Raw genomic sequence first — 25,766 nt, 5'->3', positions numbered from 1 at the left:
ACACAAACACAAGACAACCACAGCACCAACAAGACAAAACCATAATATGTATATACATAGATATACATAAATAAATAAATAAATAAATAAATAAATATATATATATATATATATATATATATATATATATATATATATATATATATATATATATATATATATATATATATAAATAAATATATACATACATGAAAACAGCACATAGACTAAACAAGACATAAAAACAAAGACTAGATAATACAAGGGAGCGGGGAAGAAGTCACAAGACACGGGAAAAACGTGGCCTAATATAACAATACCAAAACCACGTTCTCCCACACAAAACATTGTACTGTTAGAACCCTGCCATACAAAACTAGATATAATTACCAACAAGATTATGGCAGAGTCCTAACAGCATTATAGTGGGCTCTAGCTTTATTGTGTTTGGTATGTGGACCATCATTTACCAGACTTTTACCAGATCATTTGTCCATGTTTATTACTCTGACAGTCATTGTTACTGTTTTTTGCCATAAGTCTTCACTGTGCCTATTCAAAGCTCGAGGGCCAACACATACCTTCTAGATTTATTAGCATCAATAAACTACATTTTAACATTTTATAATGCCTAGTCATACTTCTGTTATTTTGATGAAAGTAACTCAAAAGTAATGCAAAAGTAGTGTAACTCATTACAGTTCAGAGTCAGTAATATTGTAATGTAACTAATTACTTTCAAATGACAGTAATTTGTAATATATAATGTATTACACTTTGGAAGTAACTAGCCCAACACTGTTGATAAACTATAATAGCAGAGAGGGACAAAAAGCACTAGCCTACCAACGCATTTCCACAACGCGTTTTCATTCAGAACACGTGAACCAGCTGCAACGGACAAAGGAGATCAGTGATTACATAACGGCTACCGTAGTTACAACATGCATTTGGAAAGGCGACGCGCTAGAGAGCACTGTTCGTTTGAATGCAAAATACAATTTTACCACTATATGGGGGTAAATCCTACTTACAGTCCCTTTAACTCAGGGGTGGGGAACCCTGGTCCTGGAGGGCCATTGTCCAGCAGAGTTTAGTTCCAAACCCAATTTAACACACCTGAAAAATCTAATTAAAGTCTTCAGGATTACTTGAAAATGAAATGCAGGTGTGTTTGGTTAGGGTTGGAACTAAACTCTGCAGGACAGTGGCCCTCCAGGACCCAGGGTTCCCCACTCCTGCTTTAACTCAACCATTGATGGCCATCAATTAGACAGGAACAAGAAATCATGTTGACAGATGAGGTAAAGTAATCAAGTTTTATAAATGTTGCATTTGATGACATTCAAGTTTTATTTCATTATGTAAGGTTTCATGTAATTTTCAAAACGAAATTGTTAGCCATATTACAGTATTAGTGCAATTCGTTGGTTGTGCTAACACAGCACAGAATTAAGTGTTCAGATCAACAAACTTACAATCTACAATGATTTTTCACATAATGTATTGACAGTACAAATCTTAAAGTTTATGATGCAAAATTATGATAGCTACACTGTACAGTACCAAACTCTATCAAACTCTACTATTAGTAAGTGTCTGAAAATGACCATTCGGACATGACACCATTGAATGTTGCGTTATGTTATATTGCAGTAAAATACCTCTTGACATGCACTATATCGTCTGTGGGAAGACGCACTGACTACAGTCTACACACTAATCTTGCGATTTTTAAAGGGTTACAAATCAAAACAACTTACATGTCGCGTAAAACACAAGCAAGACCGGCATCTCGGATATCAATGTCAAGGAAGGTTCCTCCACAGTCTCTCTCCAAATCCAGCATCCCTTGTGGCTACTTTTAGCCTGGTTAACACCAGACCAGTCTCATAGAGAATGAGATGTGGTCTGGGAACCATATGCTCATTTTCTCGTATTTGAGGCGTGGTTTATTAATGCTCAGAGCCGTTTATTGGGCGCTACGAATGTCTATCAAATGCGTCTGTACGTAGCTCATAGCCAATCGTTTCAATTATACCAGATGACGTATGTAGAGAGACATCAATTTAAACGTAAACAACTTTTATCGGTTCGTGTGCACACAGCTGAAAGCTATGCAACTAAACCAGTAGCTGTATATTGTATTGAAAAGCAACACATTTTAGTGGCACTGTGACAACCACAGTACAGGCATAATGACAATATGATATTAATAAATACCACTTACCATTTATAAGTTAAATGGACTTCGTCGACGACGATGCCTAGCAGGTTGGTCCTATAAAACTCTGTCTTGCCATATACAAACATCCTTCTTTGATATGAAATTGTTTAATGCCTAAAGTTGCTCTTTTATTAAAATAAACTTGCATTCAAAACTACTTAGAACACTATCTAAGGCTGCATTGAAAAGTAACTTCGCATCTGTTGCCGCGTTATAACAAATAACAAAACTGCTTCGGTGGGCAAAAATGGGCCATAGGTGCCATGCTAGACTTGCAGCGTGAATAAATTTGCGCGCAAGGCAGCATGGGGAAACCCAGGCTAGGCTTCTTAACAAATGAATCCAAATGTTAAAAAGTAAACAAACACTCCCCACACTTTTAACTTCTTTAAAAACAAACTTCAACCACGCATTCCTAAAGTTAGGTTCCGAGCATTTGTGGTAATGTTACAAATATTCCGTTTCGACTGGTGCTCATAACAGATCACTGCGTCAAAATAAAAGTCTCTCAGGAAAAATGTATTTAAGTCATTCTGGTTACATTTGGAAATCTTTAAAAGACATGCTTACTGATTGTTGAAACATACACATTGTTGAGTGCCTATGTTTGCTTTGCCCCTGGTCCAAACGTGTGTCACGCAAAGCTGTGGGAGGGCTACAAAAGTGGTCATTGACACTTTGAGTGTGGAGGAGGTGGTTAAATTCTAATTTGACGTCACATTTCGGCACATTCCTGAACCGACTGTTTACTTGGCTTGGTGCCAAAAACTGTTATATTTCAGTTAAGAGGACATTTTCAGTTCTGAAACATGCAGGATGTTCATTTAGGTATGATGACCTCTTAAATAATAAATTATAAAGTTAAAATTTACTGTTTGATTCACCACTCCTTTAATAAGACCTCAGCATTTCTATACTTTGTTGCCATATTCACACTGTTGACACTATTGAGCGTGAAATTTTGCGTGTTTTTTAAGGTAAGCATTTGTTTTGAAACTCTTTTTACACTCATGGCACGTGAACGGTTTCTCTTCAGAGTGAGTTCTCAGATGTACTTTAAGGTTTGGTTTTGTCCCAAAACTCTTTCCACACCGTTGACACACGTATGGTCTCTCTCCAGTGTGAATTCTCACATGTGCATTAAGATAACGTTTTACTGTAAAACTCTTTCCACTCTGTTGACAGGTGAACGGTTTCTCTCCTGTGTGAACTTTCATGTGTTTCTTAAGAGCGCCTTCACTTGTAAAACCCTTTTCACAATGAGAGCATATGTAAGGTTTCTCCCCAGTGTGACTTCTCATGTGAATCTCAAGTCCACGTTTATCTATGAAACTCTTTTCACACTGCAGACATGCATGAGGTTTCGTTTCGCTGTGAGTTTTCATGTGTCTCTTAAGTTGATACTTCACAATGAAACGCTTTCCACACTGAAGACACACATGAGGTTTCTCTCCTTTGTGAATTGTCATGTGTGTTATAAGGCTACTTTTACTTCTGAAACCTTTTTCACACTCATGGCAAGAGAACGGTTTCTCTCCAGTGTGAATTCTTGCATGTATCTTAAGGCTAAATTCAACTCTGAAACTCTTTCCACACAGATGACACATGTAAGGTTCCTCTCCGGTGTGAATTCTTGAATGCATCTTAACGTCACATGGCGTTTTAAAACTCTTCCCACAGTGATGGCACACGTGTGGTTTCTCTCCGGTGTGAGTCCTCATGTGTGCTTTAAGGTTACATTTTCTTCTGAAACTCTTTCCACACTGTTGACATGTAAAAGGCTTTTCCTCACTGTGAGTTTGCATGTGCCTGATAAGGCCTGATTGAAAGGTGAAACTCTTTCCACATTGTTGACATCTGAAAGGTTTCTCCTCACTGTGAGTATTCATGTGCCGGATAAGGTTCGCTTTCAAGGTGAAACTCTTTCCACAGTGTTGACATGTGAAAGGTTTCTCTCCAGTGTGAATCCTCATGTGTGCTTTAAGGTTATCTTTTCTTCTGTAACACTTTCCACACTGTTGACATGTGAAAGGTTTCTCCTCACTGTGAGTCCTCTTGTGATCTGCAGGGCGTTCATCTTCTCTGAAACTATTTTCACACTTTATGTCTTCTGTCTTCAGAGTTTCTTTCTGTGAAACATTATGGTTTATCTTTACAATCTGATGTTTCTCATCAACTTCAGCTTGACTCTCCTTTTTCATTTCCATATTATCTAAAATAAATACAGTAAATAGTTCATATTAATAAACTTGGGTGACAAAACACATTTGAGATGTCATGTATCCATGTTATTTTTAATGTGAAGTACATTATGTCATTTCTATTGTTAATTTCGGTTCTTGTAGTTTAACTCTTGTGCTGTGTTTAAAACCCTTTAACACTTGTGGTGTTTCCAATATCCAGGCATGGGTAAAAAAGGTGAAAAGCATATTAACACCCTAGGGGGGTACGGTGGTTGTACGCTCATACGAAAATTGAGAAAATTCCATATTTCAAAGCATCAATTTTGATATGCATTTTTTGCCAACCTCTTTGCTAGCACTTTTTTGCCATTAATTCCATATTAAATTCTCCTGAGGCATATATAAATGTATCAAGCCCTAGGGAGTCAGCTGACATTGGTTTAAATTAGATATCTCTTCTATACATTACATTATTGCTAGTACGGGTTAATCTTAGCAACTGTACTATGTTGTTTATGTTGTCCACCGATTTTTCTGTGTTTTCTTTTTTGGTGTACAGACAAATAAACACGTCTCAAAATAACTGTCTTTGTGAGTATCATAGTAAACAAATGAAATAACAATGTTTACTGCAGTGAAACCATGTTTAGCTAATAGTAATCAATACACCAAAAAACAAGGGTACTATACTTTTACCATAAAAATCATGGTTTATTTTCTTAAAGGCGGAGTCCACAATGTTTGAAAGCCAACGTTGACTTTTGAAATCACCCAAACAAACACACTCCTACCCTAATAGAATCTGGACCTTCTTTTGATAGACCCGCCCCACACATACGCAGCCCGGCAAGGATGTCGGTTAGTAGACACTAGTGATGCAACAATACACTTAGTTCACGGTTCAATACATATTTCGGTTCTTGTTCACGGTTTACGGTTTGGTCTCGGTTCTGATGCCTTGGCCTATTAAAGTGTTTTTAATTATTCTATGCTTAGGTAACAGGAACATTGAGATGTTAAGAAGAAAAAAATACTGGTTTTAATTGCAGTTCTCTTTATTTTATGTAAATGCAAAAATCATCTTACATATTTCTAGTGTACTGATACAATAATATAAGATATAATTAAATAAAGACATATAAAAATAATATCCTATTCAAACTGGGGAACATGTGAATTCATTACATTACATAAATTGGCCATTTTATATACCTGTACTTAGTAAATTAAACTTTACATTGTAAATGAAGGCTATACCTTACTGCACTACTGTTAAATCCAACATCATGCTGTCTGTGTAGAAACCAAAAATGCGTTCCTCAATCAACATTACTGGTGGGATTTATTTTAGCATCAGGCGCATTCTCTTCTTGAGTTAAACTTTTTCAACTTGCGCAGAAGACGTGTTTGAGGCAAATAACGCGCGTTTGCATCAATAACAAGCCCAATTTGCGTCATTCGCATTGCCCGACGCGAATTTGCATCTTTACATTGATGTTGTATGTAATATCTACACGCGCAAATAATTAATCCACACCTCAGATTTAAAAGACAGTCCTGCTGCTTCTTTTTGTTGTTGTACTTCTGTTGGGTATGTGTGCACGCGAATGAAATCTGACACCAGCATTCCAAGCAGAGTTCAAGCAGAGTTTAACGCAGCTAGCACACAGTGACTGGATATCAACTCGCTGTGGCGTTTATAAGCGTGCAGATCACGCGCATGCGCACATTAACAAAAGTGCAGGGAATATAAAACTGACAGATTTGGATGGATAAACCGAAAAACCGCAATTCACCTGCGCGTATTGGACCGTGGGGGTCGAACCGAACGGTTCAATAATGTATTGAGAATTGTGGCATCCCTAGTAGACACGCCCCTTACTGCTGACTGGTTATAAGTGTTTTTTGTTAGTCAACCCGACTCCCTTTTCCAAAGCGTTTTTCAAACATTGTGCACTCTGCCTTTAAGGGTTATAGTAGGCCTACCTGTTGAAGTCTCAGTCAAGTAATCAGTAATTATGAGAATCATTCATGCTTTTTGATACACGTTGCAGATTGTTTTCTTTCATTGATGACTATGGACCTCGTAAAGTAGCCTTGACCACCCCATTAAATTCCAGCTGTGCCACTGTTCATATAGACCTATCTTCTTTGTTGAATAATGGTTGTCTACCCACATTCACAAACATACAAAAAGTGCTAAACATGCTAAACATCTCAGTCTCATAGAAATTCCTCTTTTAGAAATGTCAGCCAGAAAACAGCCCAATCTGAAAAACTGATGCTTATGACATCACAGGAATCTAACTGCCCTTTCACTTTAAAATAATTGGCTAAATTTTTTGAGTGGCAGCAAAGTCAGCCAATCAGTAATGAGATTGTAAGTTAAGCCAGTAGAGGGAGCCAAATAGGTGCAAAACCACTTGTTTAAATTCCACCTTCTAATAGAGCTTTTTGAGATAGGTTTTTAGGAAGCTTCTAAGGCATTACAAACCCAAACAAATTTTTTTGTGTTTACATGTCACATCACAGAACAAGTATAAATACTCCGTTCAATCATTCTGTCACCTTTAATGTTTAACTAGGAAGTTTGCTTTAAATTGCTTTTAGTCTGTACACTAATGCACAAGGAGTCATTATCAAATATGAGTCGTTAAACCAAAATGACAAAAACTTTGTGTGAACTCATAAATGAAGCATGCATTTAATGCATTTAGTGAACGTATGCACATGAATGACAATAGCCTATTTCATGTGCCTTGTTAATGGGTGCTTTGCATTTAAAACAGACAGTGCTTGTTTAGACATCGCAATGTGCATCTCTTCCTTTTCTCTCTTCTGTTTGAGACATTAGGGGCCAGTCACACCAAAAGCGCTTTAAACGCTTGCAAACGCAAGGCTCGACGCACTGCCTTTTTTTTAAAAAAAGAGCAGTGCGACACGGCTTTTTATATTGCTAATCAACCACCGAGTCAGCTTTCTTGTCAATCAAATATTGAGGCGTGAGCGCTCTTTTGCTGTTAACTGTCATATTAGCAGAAACTTTAAAAAGAGGGCGCTTGCTCTGAACTTGTTTGAGGGTGAGAGGTGCACAAACACGCAGCAGAGAGAGAGTGAGTGGAGTCCGGTTCTTCAAAGCAACTGTAAACTTCCCTCACCACAACGTAAGGCCCGACTCTCCCCTCATTCGATTGGACAATGGAAAGACGCGAATGACGTCGGGCGCTTCTCCGCTCTCAGCGCTCCTTCAAAAACGCGTCAAAAAACCGCAAGGCGCTCGGCGCGCATAAACAGCGCGCAAACGCGCCCTGCCCATAGAATATCATTCAAAAAAGGCGCCTGCAACTGCCATAAACGCTTTTGGTGTGACTGGCCCCTTAGAAGACCCTGGTTATAAACTATTTTCTTTAGGCCGGTAATTTTTGAGTGGGAAAACCACTGAGTGCTACAAGGTGGGGAAATACATTTTTAAAAAAGCAACAAAAAATCTTTTATATTGAGATTGTTATAGTTCATGTAGTAATTTCAAACTGGTGCAATAACATTAAAAGGACATTGTGTAGGAAATTCTCCCATCTAACTGTGAAATTGAATATGTTTTTCAAACAAAGAGTGATCTCTAGTGCCTCGCGTTTTCAAATGGGTATTGCAACTACAGTAGCCGTTATGCTTTAAAAAGTTATTACAACATGTCTTCATTTGCATCTGAGCATATGACCGATCTTGCATCTCGATCAAAATGGATTCCAATCAAACTTCTAGAGTAGACTACAAAACGTCTCACTGGGTTCACACCAGCCGTGTTTGAGGCGTCAAATTTGCGTCTACCGCGTCTAGTTTGCAAATTAAACATTTTGAGTATACTCGCTTCATTCGCCCGTGAAATTCTAGTCATCGATACTTTCATGCGAAAAAATACGTGTCAAGGTAGGGGCTTCTGCGACTCTGCTAACTTTCTGTAGTCACGTCACTACTAGAGCAAGCTCCTGATTGGTTAACGTGGCATGCTTTTTCGCCAAAAACGCATTGACACATTGACTTAACATTGAAATCACTCGCACTTGACGCCTCTACCACGCTGGTCTGAATGCAGCATTAGGTCTTCTCCGCTTTACACTTTACTCAATAGCCACAACCCATCCCCATAGAGATTGTCATCAATACACCTGGGTTTGCATTCATGAGCACTCTTAGCATGAATAAGAAAAATAGAAATGTTCCTTTAGACAAAAATTATATTATAGCTTGATGGCAGGCGTAAGACCATCATGAAAAAGTGCCTCTCACTCATTATAGCTGGTTTCAGTCATGTGTAGTTGGCTGTGAAGGAAAACGCATTGTGGATTGGCTAGACAGGTAGGCTAGTGCTTTATGTCCCTCTCTGCGACCTATAGTTTTTCAAAGTGGCGGAACGACATGGAAACCTCCAATGATTTTACCCACGTTTCTGACTTACCTTCGTCCTATGTATATACAAATAAGAAATTTTTTGCTTACGAGGAGAAGTCAGATCATTGGTAGAGTTAATTTTACACCAATAAGGACACATTTATGAATGAAGAAATTTATTTGAGCTAATAAACTACTTAAAATATGACACAATGTCCCTTTAACTACTTTTTTTGGGTAAAAGAACATTTTCTCCATATTAATGACGTGAACACAACATGAGGTTTAACTGTAGTAGAGCATTGCATGGAGATCACAGTCATTCAATCCACTGAAGGTTGCTTTGGATAAAACTCTTTACCTGATGTTTCAATCTAATTCTACTGAATCTATTATAGATGCAGAAAGTTATCATCTCATGGATTTAAGGTTATTTCCCCTCATGTTTCTCAATGTTTTTATGATTATTCCTCAACCATCAATAATGAAGACTGAAAATAGACACCAACCTATTTGTTCCTCAGAATCTTCATCCTTTATTCTGCATGGTTGTGGATCCGTCATCTTCTCAAGCTCCTCTTTCACCAGCATCAACATTATGTCATGAAGATTTCAGTTGTCACACATGGAGTGATTTCTCTGTGTGTTTGACTCCAGCATTTATTGGTGGATTGTTGTAGGAGGAGCTTCACTGAAGGTCTCAGTCACTTTCACTCTATAGGTGTGGAATAGAGATGAAAGAAGAGACATTAAAACATTTAATCTTCAAAAGCAACAGATAAAAATACAGATGACTGAAAACATGACCTAAACTTAACATAATACTTGTACATGAATTATAGCTCCATGTGAAACACGTATGTACTGGCAGCACAAAGTCAGCTCAGCAATGAAATGATATGGCCAAAGAAAACAATAGAGAAAATATATTTAAATTACTGAAAAAAATAATTGACAAAAATCTTTTCAAAATTTCAAATAGGTTCTAGCCTGGGTGCCAGCCGATCTTAGCCCCGCCCACCACGATTTGAAATACGGGGAAGATCGGTCTGGGGATTCACCGTTGAGGAGCTACTATGAGAATATCAAAACAGGCCGACGAATCAAATTGTGAGGGCGGGCTTTATACGATGATTGACAGATAAACGACAGTAACGTAATGAACCACGTCACCAAAGAGCGCGTGTGTTGAATGGCTGCCGCTGTAGAGTTCAGATGTGTGGATTCTGACATTGAGTCTGTTCTAAAAGATATCGACAGAGCATTGATTTTAAAAGAGGAACAGAGAAACGCGAGCAGGGCATTTGTTGATGTTTTGCCGTCCTTATGGGATTCGGCAAAGGTTGGTCGCAACTGAAATGGGCAACCTTATCATGGCGAGGCAACTCTGCGTGCACGACGAGATGGATATAATTAGCGGTCGTTGCCAGCTTCTTTTCGGAAGCCCGGAATCGTGGTTGTCTAATAAGTGGAGGGACATGCTAGGCTCCAATATTTTCAAGCCAACGTAGGGTATCGTCGTGGATGAAGTTCACCTAACGTACAAATGGTAAGAGATAGTCATACTCTATGACTTAGTAAATACTTCATGTTGTGATATAAACGAAATGTTGTAAACATAGTAGGTGTTGATGTACATTCGCTAACTCAGACTTAGTATAATCACAATGTTAGTGTCGTAGCGAAATAACTAGCAGTTCGGTCAGGCTGCAAAGACGTAATTTCAACATACACTCCGTTGCTCTGATTGGTCGTAGGTCTGTCCAATTGAGTGCAGAGGCATTTTTCGGTTGAGACACGCCTCATAATTATAGCTCAATGGAGCGGTATCAGACTCAAATTCTGACTAGAATTGAGTATGACAACGTCAGGCTAAATAGGTTCGTTAAGGTGCGGAAAGTTCCTGGTAAATTTCCCGAAATTGTCTATGAGAACTTAATCTGGGGAATTTTTAAATATTCCAAATTAGAAATTTAACAGGGATTTTTGGAAATTTGTGTAAATGTATATAAACTATACCATATGCAAACATAAATAAACATATTGTTTGGTCATAAGCAGACATGCATGCAAGGTAAAACAAATAAGGTATAACGTATTGACCGATTTAATTGTAAGTCAAACTTTAATTGATTCTGTAGTGGCTCAATAATCCGTTTTAAACAGCCAAGGAGCTGAGTGGAAAGCAAAAAAATTCTGACACGTCAATCATCCTTACAGTTTGCCGTTTATTCTTCATCCTTTTGAAGATTGTTTCAAGATAGCAAAGTATAACAGTGAAGTCAACACTGAATGAATATACGATTATACAGTCAACCAAAAAAATATGTGCTCCTGCACTCACCCCAATGTTTCCAAACTACACACAGGTATTTTAACCCTACATAACTGCTTTATTCTCCCACGGTCACATGACATACACTTTACATGGCTCCTAGACAGATTCTTTCATTAAGAAACACAAACGCATAATAAACATTATTATAGTTATTATAATAGTACTAGCTTATATTTAGACATCTTATTTACTGGCTAGCTAGCTAGCTACTGTATAAACACATTTTAGTATTTGCTAGTTAACTATAATACCATAGATCAAATATATTTATCCAAGTTTATCATCAAAACTTACTTGACTTGATGAAGGCCTCGGGGTCAAATGCAAGTGTGGCTTCTGTGGAGGTCAAGGCCTGGACAATGGAGGGGAAATAATCCCCCACCTTAAATGATATATGGAGGATTTCTTTATTTTAAAGAGAGTGATAGTGTATGGGGGCGGGGTTAATTTTAAGACACTACCAGTGCTGTAGTCCAGGGTATACGCAAGTATACGGTGTATACCCACTTCTTTTTCAGTCGGATTTGCGTATACCCACTTCTAAACAGTGATTTAGTGCAGGGTATATGCAAGTATATGGCGTATTTCCATTTCTCTTGTAGCTAATCCAATCGCATGATGTAAATAAACGCAAATATACCCTAAACACTCGGTAAAATAATTTACTTAGGAGGACTGAGGCACCGGGTTCCTTTGAAATATGATTCGCCTAAACACCATTGTGCTAGGTTGCCATCAATCTGATACTGCCCAACGCAATTGGATTAGAGAACTGTCAATCACTACCTGGTTCACTGCCTGCCATCATTATTAGGAAAGATGAAGCGAAACTACTGAAACTTTATTTTTCAGATTTACAAACAACCTCGCAATGCTACATCCCCGTTTTTAGCTAGCAGAACAATTCAAGCTAACGATATTAATCAACATCAGTGTTGTTAGCCAGCAGCTCAGCTAACGATTGCAAAGTGCCCTCATCCGCTCCATCCGCCTCCCATACCCCGAGTCAGAGAGGATGCCGACAGAGATGCAGCCTGGCCCGCTACAGTTTTCAACGAAGATGTCAAATCCGCTGTTCCAAAAGATAGTTTACAAGAGAAACTAGACCAGACAAAGGCAAAAGGCAGTAACTTCATTTTTGGTCGAAAATTAGTTATTGATATTTTTGGGCCTTTCAAGACCTCCTTTATCATGTGGATAAGTATCATGAATCAATTTTGTTGGTTTTTCGAGAAAATTAAAATCAAGAAAATTAATTATTAATTAATTAAAGTCATTTTTCTCAGTTCTACACTCTAGCGAGTTAAGGTCTTTTGCTTTGTAGGGCAGTTTTGCAAGGTGAGAACATAGTTGTCTAATTTTAATGTGTGAACAGACTAAAGAGTGTATTCACTTGACTAAGTCTACTAACCAACAGCACTACTTTGTATAATTTAATATGTTTTGTTCAATTAAAATGTTACATTTAAGAGTAGTTTTTTGTCATACATTTTCTTTGGGGGGGCCCCGAAAGACATGCACCGTACAAAAGGGGGGCCGCACGCGGAAAAAGTTTGAGAACCACTGGTTTATAACACTTAACTCCAGTCCTCGGGACTCACTGCTCTGCATATTGTGCATGTCTCCCTTATTTAACACACCTGATTCAGATCATCAGCTCATTAGAATAGATTCCATGAACTTACTGAACTGAGCGTGTCAGATATGAGAGACATCCAAAATGTGCAGAGCAATGGGTCCCGAGGACTGGAGTTGAGAACCACTGGTTTATAACAAACGGCGTTTATTTATTGCTGGGACGCTTTAAAAAAATTGGGAGCAAAATTAACAGTATACCCACTTCTCCAGGCCCCACTACACCACTGGACACTACTTTTTATCATCTCACCTAAGGATAGAAATTCAACATAAATTGCATTAAATCTTGATGTTTTAAACAAAATTATGCTGCAAGATTTTTGTTTATGCAAGTTTTAATTACTGTCTTGTTACCTAAAACATAACATCATTTTGAAGCATGTTAGCAACTCCTAGTGACTGATAGCTGGGATTTAAAACATTTTTACACAGCGGGGGTTAGTTGTCACACACTGTTACAGTTAAGCCTCAGGTATACAATAATAATGAAATTAAAATAATGTAAATACTTATTCATCAAAATGGTAATTGTTAATACAATATCAGGGGAAATAACTCACAATTATCATTTTTGCCCTTGATGCATAATACAAGGACGGTTAGATAAAGAATCATAGATGGATGAATGTGTGAATATCTATCTAAGTATATAATAAGTATATAAACATAATTTGAATGAATAATGTGTGTTTAAACTAAATTTTATAGCAGATGTTACAACAAACCCTCTGTTCACAATGAACGCCAACCAACTGAGGTAACGTTTACACACTCCTGTCACTTCCGGTGTACGAAAATGGTAGATCCCACAAACAAACTTTAAGGGGCAGTTACCAGGACAGGGTTTAGATTAATCCAGCAGTACTTATTTTAGGCAATTTAAGTTGTTTTTACAAACATACCTTACAACAACAACTCATGTGTATCTTGAGACAAAAACAATGGCAATGATGTATTTAAACTTAACTTATGTCAGTGCAAGCTGTTTTCAGTTAAGACTCAAATATGCATTTTAGTCTGGGACTAGACTTAAACCCTGTCTGTGAAACCGCCCCTAAGTCACTTTTTTACACAAACACACACATCTCTGCTACAAATGAACACTTAGTAAGTGTTCATTTGTAGCAGAGATGTGTGTGTTTGTGTAAAAAAATATTAAATCTAACGCAAATATTTTTGAATGATATAGCCAAAGTCAAAAAGCCTTAGTTTGTACCCCGATCTTCCCTACCGTTACTAAAGATAAAGGTAAATAATAACGATAATAAGAAGTGACAAATACAGATGCAGTTCTCAGGTAATTTTAAAGTTGTCTGAATAGCGCACATCTTCTGTTTTAAGTCCTCGATCTCCACAGTACACTGGTTCATAATACATGAGTAAAAACATTTAATAATATTGGTATTAAACGTACACAACTGTATGAGTCAGGAGATGTTTATGACGCTGTCCGGACAATAGAGACAGAGCGCCGATATGCAAATTTGAAAACCACGCCCACCGGGGGGAAAACAAACCAATCGTCTCCATTGACTTTGTATTGCGAGAGGCTGCCTCCTTGTCATTTCTGGCTTATAACAAAAAACAGAATAATGCCTAAAAACTGCTGTGTGACAATATGTACAGCTAACAAGCCAAAGAACCCAGAAATAAGTTTTTATAAGCTGTCGAGCCGTAAAACCCAGCTTTTAAGAGGAATAAAGTGGATCGCCGACTACGTTTTCCCCTAGTGGACGCAGTTCTACTAATAGAAGTACTATGAAAAGTTGCCTGTTTCCACTTTTGTTTCTTTAAACGCTCGTTTTATGAGGTCGACAGCTTAAAAAAAAACTTATTTCTGGGTTTTTTGGCTTTTTAGCTGTACACCTTGCCACACAGCAGCTTTTATGTATTATTCTGTTTTTAATTTTAATCTGTAAATAAGTTTTTATAAGCTGTCGACCCCAAAAACGAGCGTTTAAAGACACAAAAATGGAAACAGGCAACTTTTCATAGTAATACTATTAGTAGAACTGCGTCCAATAGGGGGAAACGTAGTCGGCGATCCACTTTATTCTCCTTAAAGACAGGGTTTTACGGCTCGACAGCTTATAAAAACTTATTTCTGGGTTCTTTGGCTTGTTAGCTGTACATATTGTCACACAGCAGCTTTTAGGCATTATTCTGTTTTTTGTTATAAGCCAGAAATGACAAGGAGGCAGCCTCTCGCAATACAAAGTCAATGGAGACGGTTGGATTGTTTTCCCCCCGGTGGGCGTGGTTTTCAGGTTATGACGCGCGGCGCTCTGTCTCTATGGATCCCTGCTCCAGAGAAAACAGTGAGTCCGGTTCAGATTTTCAACTTCATCTCATTGTTAACGGTTAGTGTATTAAGAAATCCTGTCTTCTGCTGACAAACCAATAAAATAATCGAAGACGGATTAATTATTTCAGTGCACACCGAAACATTTACACGTGAAGTCTAGTGACGGTCGCTTTAAACACTGATTCGCGAGGCTTCAAAACCTTTACGAGTCTTTTGATTCAAACCTTCTTCTTCTTCTGGAGTTTTATGGCGGTTGGTAACCCAACTTGTGGTGCACTACCGCCACCTACTGAACTGGAGTGTGGAGAACAGACATGCAAGGAAAAACACTAAATTATCCCGTATAACCCGATTTCTTTAACTCGTTTTATAATGGCTCTATACTTCTTCTGTTGCTCTAAATTACATTGCAAAAAGTTTTTAAGCCCATTTTTTCCATTTCCTGAATAAGTTATTTTTTTATTTTCATACTGTGTTGACATAAAATATGCTCAAATGGCTGCCATTAGCCAAGTACCATTTCATCAGAGATGTAACAATCACATATTTATTCAGTATAATGTATTTTTATGTAAAGATCTTGACACTCCCAGCTATACAAAAAAAAAAAAAAGAGTAACACTAATGACATCCAAAAAAATCTTATTTAAAAATTCTTAGATATATCACGATATTTTAGACAAATAAGGTAAGACATCTCACAAACCTTTTGCCTTCCACCACTGCACTTCTTCCACTGACCTCTTGCCCCAAGAAAAACTTCAAAGAGCTGATGCATTGTTTCAAAATAAAGGTGCTTTGGGTAGGGTCACACCAATGACATAAATTTGGGGGACAAATATTTATTTGATATTATTAATATTAGTAGTGTATTTTTACCATTTCAGTGTTGTAGTAAATTCATACAGGGTTAAAGGTAAATGTTAATTAGATTTGTTTTATAAAAAAACATGGTTTTAAATAATAAGTACACAGTTCAACTTCCACGTATGATCAAAGGGACAGGGCAGTTTTTAGGCCCAGACATTAAAAAAAAAAAGTTTAAAAAAGGGGAAAAAAAGAAATTTACATAAATAAACTCTCTCATCATGTTAAGGACAGTCTATATTTATTAAATATATATCATTATGGGATTATTGGGTCAAATTAAATGATTAAGGGGTCTGCAAAACCACCTTTTTTGTAGAATGACCCACCATATACACGCCAACCCGTTTGACTAAGGCCAGAAGCCCCACTGTCTTCGTTAATGCAGGTTCATTGGCAAACGGTTCTGTATGTCATACTATGCCGCAATACACAACACCACAAGAAAATGCCCAAATCTCACCGCAACCAGACACGTTTATTATAAAAGTACAAAATGTTTGTACAACAATGAAGTAAACACAAGTAAAAAATCTAGTTAAAGTACAAAGAGAGTGATTCAGTATTAAGATTCTATAGAAAATGTGATTTAAGTTATGAAACTTTAACATCAGTTAAAACGATAACAACAAATAACAGACTTTATATGAATAATAAAGAGACAGAAAAATATAAATATATATCCAAAGGGAATATTTCATGTTTGACCATCAGACACTGAAGGGCAGAGCAGCTGCACTGAGCCAGCAGGAAATTTCAGAAGGACTTGCAGAGATGAATGTTCCATCTGCGGAGTACACGGCGCTGACTGCCGCTGATCAACTTGAACTCAAATATTCAAAATTGTCAGAGGAAATGTTAATATTAGGTCCTATCTGACCACTGATTTGAAGTTCTGGAAAACTTGGCTGATACAAGTCCACACAAGTCACCTCCTGATGTATCCTCGATGAGTGGATCAAGAACACATCAGGGGATGTTTTTTGAACTTGGCTTAAGGCAAACTTGGAATTGGAACAGTACTTGGGTCGCGACTGGTGACATTTCATAAGTCCACAAGAACACAAGTACAGACATATTGGCCTTTTGTTCGCATGAAGACTTTTAGTAAGGATCCTCCAGACAGTTTTATTATTAAGACCTCAGCTGATTTCTAAACTTTGTTGCCATATCCACGCTGTTGACAAGTGAATGGTTTCTATCGAGTGTGGATTCTCATGTGTGAGTTAAGGTTAGATTTTGTTTTGAAACTCTTTTCACACTCATGGCATGTGTAAGGTTTCTCTCCAGTGTGAATTCTTGCATGAATCTTAAGGTTACTTTCAACAGAAAAACTCTTTCCACACTGTTGACAAGTGTAAGGTTTCTCTCCAGTGTGAGACCTCATGTGTTTCTTAAGTTCACATGCAGTTTTAAAACTCTTTTTACACTCATGGCATGTGTAAGGTTTCTCTCCAGTGTGAATTCTTGTGTGTATCTTAAGGTTACCTTTAACAGAGAAACTTTTTCCACATTGATGACAAGTGTAAGGTTTCTCTCCTGTGTGAATCCTTGTGTGTATCTTAAGGCTACGTTCAACAGAGAAACTCTTTCCACATTGATGACAACTGTAAGGTTTCTCTCCAGTGTGAGTCCTCATGTGTTGCTTAAGTTCACCTGCAGTTATAAAACTCTTTCCACACTGATGGCACACATGTGGTTTCTCTCCAGTGTGAATCCTTGTGTGTATCTTAAGGCTACGTTCAACAGAGAAACTCTTTCCACATTGATGACAACTGTAAGGTTTCTCTCCAGTGTGAGACCTCATGTGTTGCTTAAGTTCACCTGCAGTTATAAAACTCTTTCCACACTGATGGCACCGATGTGGTTTCTCTCCAGTGTGAATCCTCATGTGTGCTTTAAGTTTAGGATTTGTTCTGAAACTCTTTCCACACTGTTGACAAGTGTAAGGTTTTTCTCCAGTGTGAGTCATCATGTGTTGCTTAAGTTCACCTGCAGTTATAAAACTCTTTCCACACTGATGGCACACGTGTCGTTTCTCTCCAGTGTGAATCCTAATGTGTGCGTTAAGGTTAGGTTTTGTTCTGAAACTTTTTCCACACTGTTGACATGTGAAATGTTTCTCTCCGGTGTGAACACTCACATGTGTGTTAAGGTTATCTTTTCTTCTAAAACTCTTTCCACACTGTTCACATGTGAAAGGGTTCTCTTCACTGTGAGTCCTCTTGTGATCTGCAGGGCGTTCATCTTCTCTGAAACTATTTTCACATTTTATGTCTTCTGTCTTCGGAGTTTCTTTCTGTGAAACATTATGGTTTATTTTTACAATCTGATGTTTCTCATCCACTTCAGCTTGACACTCCTCTTTCACTTCCATCATATCTAAAATGAAGACCGTAAATAGTTCATATTGATAAACCAGAGTGACAAAACACATTTGAGATGTCATGTATCGATGTTATTTTTAATGTAAAGTACATTATATAAATTTCTATTGTGAATTTCTGCTGTAGTTTAACTCTTGTGCTGTGTTCAAAACCCTATAACACTTCTGGTGTTTCCAATATCACCAAACATTAGATTCTATCTTTTTGTCAACTTGTTTTCTTTCAGTTAGTGTAACTAACTCTAAGAAAGAGAAAATAATTTTCTCTGAGCTCCTTTTATTTAGTCTCCTTGGTTATTGTAATGAGTCCTTTAATCCCGCCCCCTAGGGGAACGTTAATTTCGAACCTAGAAAGGTGGGACCAATTAGTGAGACGCACACACGGAAAAGGAAAGAGCGCATGCTGTTTGAAAACGCTCTGAAATTGTAAAGATCGCTCTAAAAGGTTCTCAAATACATGAATGGATAATTTAAGCACCTAGCTGGAACGGGAACAAGGTACTGTGTTTGATTTGTTTAATGTTTATATGTATTAATACGTGGGTTAATCTATTTAACTGTGAAGAAGTGTTTAAATGTGTTATCATCACTTGTGTCATGCAAAGTTTGTTAACATAAGTTTTTAACATTGTTAATATTGACTGACGTAAATTTATATCTTTTTGTAATATGTTTGTTCATGTTGGCCTTCGGCTAATGTTTATGTTCGTAAGAGCTGATTTTATGTTATTTATCTGCCCTGTAGCTCTTACGCTGTTTCATGAAGAAAAGGTGTTAACATAAGAAAGGCAGATTTGTGTTTTTAAAGGAAAGGCTAACGGCTGAACACAAAATAAAGGCTTTTTGAAATCAGTACGCTTCACCATTGTCTGGCTGGGGTTTTGCTACAGTAAGAGCTTGACCCGCATCGATTCCGACGACTGTTGTCTACAACGTGCTACGGAGGGTCTTTACCGCGCCGGTTACCACTTCTGTTACATCATCATCGTCGCGCCTGACCTATTTCGGACAGCTGTCTCACAGATTCGGTGCAATGGTCAAGTACAGTCACACTTACGGACACTGATGCAGGACTGTGAGTATTAATCCACTATTATATAGACAATGGTACAACAATACGGCGAGCAATGGATGAACGGCTTCTCAGACTGAACATTTAATACTCACTGGCTCACCAACAAGAGCAACTAAATAAACTGTGATTATATTTGCACTCATGCCTGTATGCATCTATATGTACTCTTTCTAATTAAGGACATATAGATTTTTGTTGTTTGGACTTTGCATTTATATACTTAGTTAACAGTGTTTATTGAGGATTTAATATTAACATTTTCCTCATTTTGGATTTAAGAACATTGCTAACTTGTTCATTGTGATATTTACACTAACATTTACAATTTTTCTAGTGTCTATATGTACATGCATATGTGTCAGCAACTAAAATTGATGTTTTGATATTTTATGCTTGTACGTTCATATCCAGGGCTTTACCATATCTGCTAAACTGTCTTTTTCTGCCATTAGAGTTCACGTCGGATGAAGCTGAGATTGCTTGCAATCCCATTACGTCATTTCATGCCCTTCATTCATCAGATTCTTACACTGAGAAGAGAAATCTCAGAGATGTGAAGAAAAACAAGGCTAGTGTGTTTACCACTCAAATAGTCACTAACAATGAAAAACGCAAGTCAGAACAGAAGAAAGTTAAGACTTCATGCATTTTTTGTCAAGATAATAGACATCAGCTACACGCATGCTACAAGTTCACTGAAATGGTATTGGTTGAGCGACGCAACTATATAAAGGAAAATAAACTCTGTTATGGATGCCTAAAACCCGGCCACAGCGTGAGAGACTGCCTTCATCGTCTTTTCTGTGACCACTGTAAAGGAAAGCATCCTACAGCCCTGCATGATGACAACTATAAAAGAGAAAGGACTGCATCAGAACCAGAGACAAATATAGGCGCTGCTGCAACATCACTCAGTATAGCAGGCGTAGGGTCATCAAACACCTCTATGGTGATACCAGTTTGGGTTTCATCTAAAAATGACCCAACCACTGAGAAACTCGTCTACGCACTACTCGACACTCAAAGCGATACTACATCCATTGACCAAGAAGTGAGTGATGGTCTTAATGCTGACAAGTATTCAGTGAAATTGAAGTTGACGACTATGAGTGGCAGGGATACGGTGCTCACAAGCGAAGGAGTCTTTGGGCTTCGTGTTAGAGGATATAGTTCTGCAGTTCAAGTTGATCTTCCTGTCACCTACACAAAGGACTGCATTCCTGTCAACCGCTCTCACATTCCCACTTGTGAGACGGCTAAACAATGGAGTCATCTGTCCGAAATAGCTGATGAAATACAACCACTGAAGGACTGCGTAGTAGGTCTTTTAATCGGCTACAACTGCTCGAGATCCATGGCACCAAGACAAGTACTTTTAGGAGGAGATGAGGAACCCTACGCTGTAAGGACTGATTTAGGATGGAGTATTGTAGGGCGCTCACTACATACCCAGGATACATCGAGCTCACACCATCTGTGTCACAGAACTACAGTCAAGGAGCTACCTCCATTAACTCCTACTGACGTCATTCGCATTCTAGAGTCTGACTTCAAAGATGGCAATGACGACAGCAAAATTGTGTCAGAAGACGACATCACATTCCTCAACATACTGGATGAGGGAATAAAGAAAAATGTGTACGGGCATTATGAAATGCCTCAAAACCAGACCCAGCCTGCCTGACAACAAAGGCTCCGCTATGACACGCCTCCTTCACCTTAAAAGGAAATTGCAAAGGGGTGAAAGGTATAAGGAACATTATGTTAGGACTGGTTTTGCATTTCTTTTTTGAAGTAATTAATCATAGGCCTAATTAATCTGAGCTTATGCACCTCAATATTTTAAAAAACTCCGTCTTTAGTTTCGATTTGTTTTCATTGTCGCTCCTGCTTTCCTCCTCGAATTTGCACCATGGAAGAGAAGAAACCCGAAGGAGGACGTAAAAGAAAGACTTTTTAAGTCACTGAGAAGAGGAGAAAATTATTAGAATAACGTAATCTAACCAGAGTCGCTATTGGAGAAACATTTCAACGCTGGAGAGCAATGAAGGAACAGAGAGGTGTCAAGACAAACACGCAGTTTGCTAAAATTCTCCTCAACAGATAACAGTGATTATTCTTTCTTTGTAATTTTATTCAGGTATAACGACATTGTTCTTGTACTGTAGTTGTAAGGCAGTGACCAGTCTGCTACATGCTAATTGAAATAGGAGTAGCGTCGACTGATCTAACGTTTTAACGTCTTATGCGTTTATTATCATATCATTTTACATAATGAATCCACTGACGTGACACAGCATATGCCGGTGGTAAACAAACACTCGTGTTCAAGTACTCGTGCACGAGTTTTGGAAGGTGTTCCCTAGAAATGAGCTGTGAAGGAGGGGGGCTGTTCTTACGCATGCGCTTATTTAAAAAACTCAGTAACGGTCTTTGTATTCTCAGTCGGCGGAAACATCCTCTTTTGCGCCTTTAAGCAATTAACATTTTTATTGATAAAATTCCATTCATACAGACCGCTAAACTCCTAAGCACAACCCCATTCTTTTTAGTCAGTAGAAATTTTAATATAGAAATCACTGCACTGGTCCTACAGAGGTTAAGTTCATTAAACAGACTGGTCATGTAACTGGCAAAGGACATTCAATGTAATATATGGTTGAATATATTATGACCATATGAAAAATTTGTTCAAAAATAGTTACATATAGATAATAATAAGAGCTGGGTAGTAACGGATTACATGTAATCTGAATTATGTAACCAGATTCCAAAAATCAAGTACTTGTAATTAGATTAATCTACATTTTAAAATACTTGTCATCAGACTACTGTTACTTTTTTATGGATTACATGATTACATATTATTCACAATATGGCAGTATGATGTTCACAAATATGTAAATCTAATTTTTACATTTTCATAATAATTTTTACCAAACGCTTATATATGTTCCTGATTGTTCGAGTTTTTCTGGGGAAGAGGGGGAGGGGTGTGGAGACAAGACGCAAAATGAATATTCAGAACCCCCCCCTTTAATACGCCTACCGGTATCTAACTTCACACAATTCCACCCCATTAAATTCCAGCTCTGCCACTGTTCATATATAGGCCTAACCTTACACTGTAATTAAATACATATTTTATTTATTTATTCTTTTTTATTATACTCTTATTGGGGATCTGAGCCCCCAGAATAAAAAAAGAGACAAACATGATCTTAGATTGATATTGTTAAAGTTAATGCAGTAATTTCAGTCCGATACAATAACATTAACTACTATTTTTGGGTAAAAGAAAATTCTCTCCATAACGATGTGAACACAACATGAGGGTTAACTGTAGTAGAGCATTGTATGTGTTGTAAACCTTTTTTAGCGAAGACCAGAGGGCTATTTCATAAAACTCACTTGGAAAAGCAAGGATTAAAGTTACAAACTTGACTTGAATTAACCTAACAAAGAACGCTATTCTTGAGCAGCCCTAGAGGTGGAGCGTAGATCAAATCAATCCAAGTTAAAGAGAAAGCGGTAATTTGTGATAAAAATGTATGAAGAATTTACTACTGACTGAAAATTATAATACTGCTGCAATAAAGGATTCTAGGATACGTTCCAACAGCTTTCAAACTAGCAGTTATTAGACCGCTCATTAAAAAACCAAACCTTGACCAGGGAGATCTTAATAACTTTAGACCAACCTCAAATCTACCTTTTCTTTCTAAAATATTAGAAAAAGTAGTGGCAAGCCAGCTACGCACATTCATAGCGAATAATAATACATATGAAAAGTTCCAATCAGGATTCAGGCCCCACCATAGCACAGAGACAGCGCTGCTTAGAGTTACAAATGACCTCCTATTAACATCCGATCGTGGTGAAATCTCAATCCTTATATTACTAGACCTTAGTGCAGCCTTTGACACAATAGATCACAGAATCCTACTCAATAGACTAGAAAACTATGTTGGCATCAGTGGTCAGGCGTTAGCCTGGTTTAGATCGTATCTAACCAATCGATATCACTTTGTTTATGTAAATGAGGAAGAGTCACATCACTCCCCCGTTAAATACGGCATACCTCAGGGATCAGTTCTAGGCCCTATCCTATTCTCGTTATATATGTTACCTCTAGGAGACATTATCAGGAAACATAACATAAGTTTTCACTGCTATGCGGATGATACCCAGCTTTACATCTCGTCACATCCTAGCGAAACCCACCAGTTTGCTAAGCTAACAGACTGCATTAGTGATATTAGGGACTGGATGGCACATAACTTTCTTATGCTAAACTCCAATAAGACAGAGATACTTATTATTGAACCAAATCGCTCCAAACATAATATGTCAGATTACAAGTTGCCCATAGATGGCTGCATGGTGGTGCCATCTTCCACGGTTAAGAATTTAGGCGTAATGTTTGACAGCAATCTATCTTTCGATAGTCATATCTCCAACGTCTGCCGCACAGCATTCTTCCATCTTAGAAATATCTCAAAAATACGCCATATGCTGTCTGCATCAGATGCAGAAAAGCTTATCCATGCTTTTATGACCTCTAGAATAGACTATTGTAACTCGTTACTCGGGGGATGCCATGCAAATCAGGTAAACAAGCTACAGCTGGTTCAAAACGCCGCCGCAAGAGTGCTTACTCGATCTAAAAAGTATGACCACATTAGTCCAATTCTGGCATCTTTACACTGGCTACCAGTTAAATATCGCATACAATTTAAAATATTACTAATCACCTACAAAGCCTTAAATGGCCTAGCGCCCTCGTATATAAAAGAACTACTATCAGAATACAATCCACCACGTAAACTGCGATCACAAAATTCGGGTTACTTAATTATCCCTAGAATATCAAAAGTGTCTAAAGGTGGTAGATCCTTTTCCTACTTAGCCCCTAAGCTCTGGAATGATTTACCAAATAATGTTCGAGTATCAGACACAGTCGATCAATTTAAATCTAAACTTAAGACATTCTTCTTTAACAAAGCATTCACATAGAATGTCCAGTAAATGTACTTTTCCCGCAGTAGTTATTTTGTCTAGAACAAAGCACTCACATACCTCATATGGGTAATTTACTCTTGCCGCAATAGTTAGCCTGTCTGGAACCGAACTGAATTAAACCACTATAATGTGAGACACTTGCATTACATGCGAACGGCCCCTACGCTAATAGAATTCTGCTTTTGTCTCCCAGTCTCGTCCTCGACTCTGAGGACAATGAGACAAACAGACCCAGTTGCTGTGAAGGTCATCGCACCACTAATCAACTGGCTGTCCTTCAACGTGACGCCCAACCGATGCGCGACCAACGGCCACCGGCTGAACCAGTTTAATCCGCTTACACGCTTCCTATCCCTACCGTGTCTATATATTATAAATATAAATATTAATTTCTCCCTAGGGTTTTTTGTCCTTCTAGGATTTTTTCCCATTGGGTTTTCTCCTAGGGGGTTTTTAGTCCCAGGGAGAGTCAGCCAACTTTGGCTTAACTTAGCACTTTACTGTATACGTTACATTATTAATATGCTCGCTTACACGGTTTTTTATCCTTAGCCGCTATATTCTACTTCTTATACTATGTATTGATTTTCAATGTTCTCCTCTACATCTACTCATGTAAAGCTGCTTTGCAACAATTAACAATTGTGAAAAGCGCTATATAAATAAAATTGAATTGAATTGAATTGAATAAACAACCCCATAAAATAGCTGGAATGTCCTTATAGATTAAATCCTTTCATGCACCAACTAAATTAAATCTATTGTCATATTTTAAAACGATCACACGAAAGTCTAAAGTACCATTAGTAATGATAGCCTAGTGGTCAGTGCTTTTAATAGCGCATTCAGCGACCCAGGTTCAATCCCCACCGATGCTCATGTTTATGTAAATGTAACTTAAATTTAAAGTTTTTTTATTTTCAAGGCAACAACTTGAGTGGACAAAAAAGTAACAGGTGAAAATAAAACATAAATTTTTCATAAGAAGTGTTGATTTAAGCATTTAAGGATAATCATGTCTAATCTCATGATGTAAGCTGCCAAAGATGTTGACTGGCAGTGAGGAGAGAACTCTCATGTTTCTCAATGTTTTTATGATTATTCCTCAACCATCAATAATAAAGATTGAAAAATAGACACCAACCTATTTGTTCCTCAGTTTCTTCATCCTTTATTCTGCATGGTTGTGGATCGGTCATCTTCTCAAGGTCCTCTTTCACCAGCATCAACATTATGTCATGAAGATTTCAGTTGTCACACATGGAGTGATTTCTCTGTGTGTTTGACTCCAGCATTTATTGGTGGATTGTTGTAGGAGGAGCTTCACTGAAGGTCTCAATCACTTTCACTCTATGGG

The 25,766-nt window shown here is 37.8% G+C and overlaps 1 protein-coding gene across 1 annotated transcript; it reads right to left on the bottom strand.

Moving 5' to 3' along the window:
- Positions 1-203: 203 nt before the first annotated feature.
- Positions 204-25,766, bottom strand: LOC135768964 (uncharacterized). Its single transcript, XM_073813821.1, has 3 exons — positions 25,554-25,766; positions 17,132-18,308; positions 204-4,249 (listed from the first exon to the last, which is right to left on the bottom strand). Exons 1-3 carry the CDS (start codon positions 25,639-25,641, stop codon positions 3,151-3,153), a joined length of 2,364 nt encoding a protein of 787 aa, XP_073669922.1. The 5' UTR covers positions 25,642-25,766; the 3' UTR covers positions 204-3,150.

The sequence above is a fragment of the Paramisgurnus dabryanus genome, chromosome 3 (assembly GCF_030506205.2).
Source record: "Paramisgurnus dabryanus chromosome 3, PD_genome_1.1, whole genome shotgun sequence".
NCBI classification, from domain to species: Eukaryota; Metazoa; Chordata; class Actinopteri; order Cypriniformes; family Cobitidae; genus Paramisgurnus; species Paramisgurnus dabryanus.
This window is presented reverse-complemented; position numbering and strand designations above follow the sequence as displayed.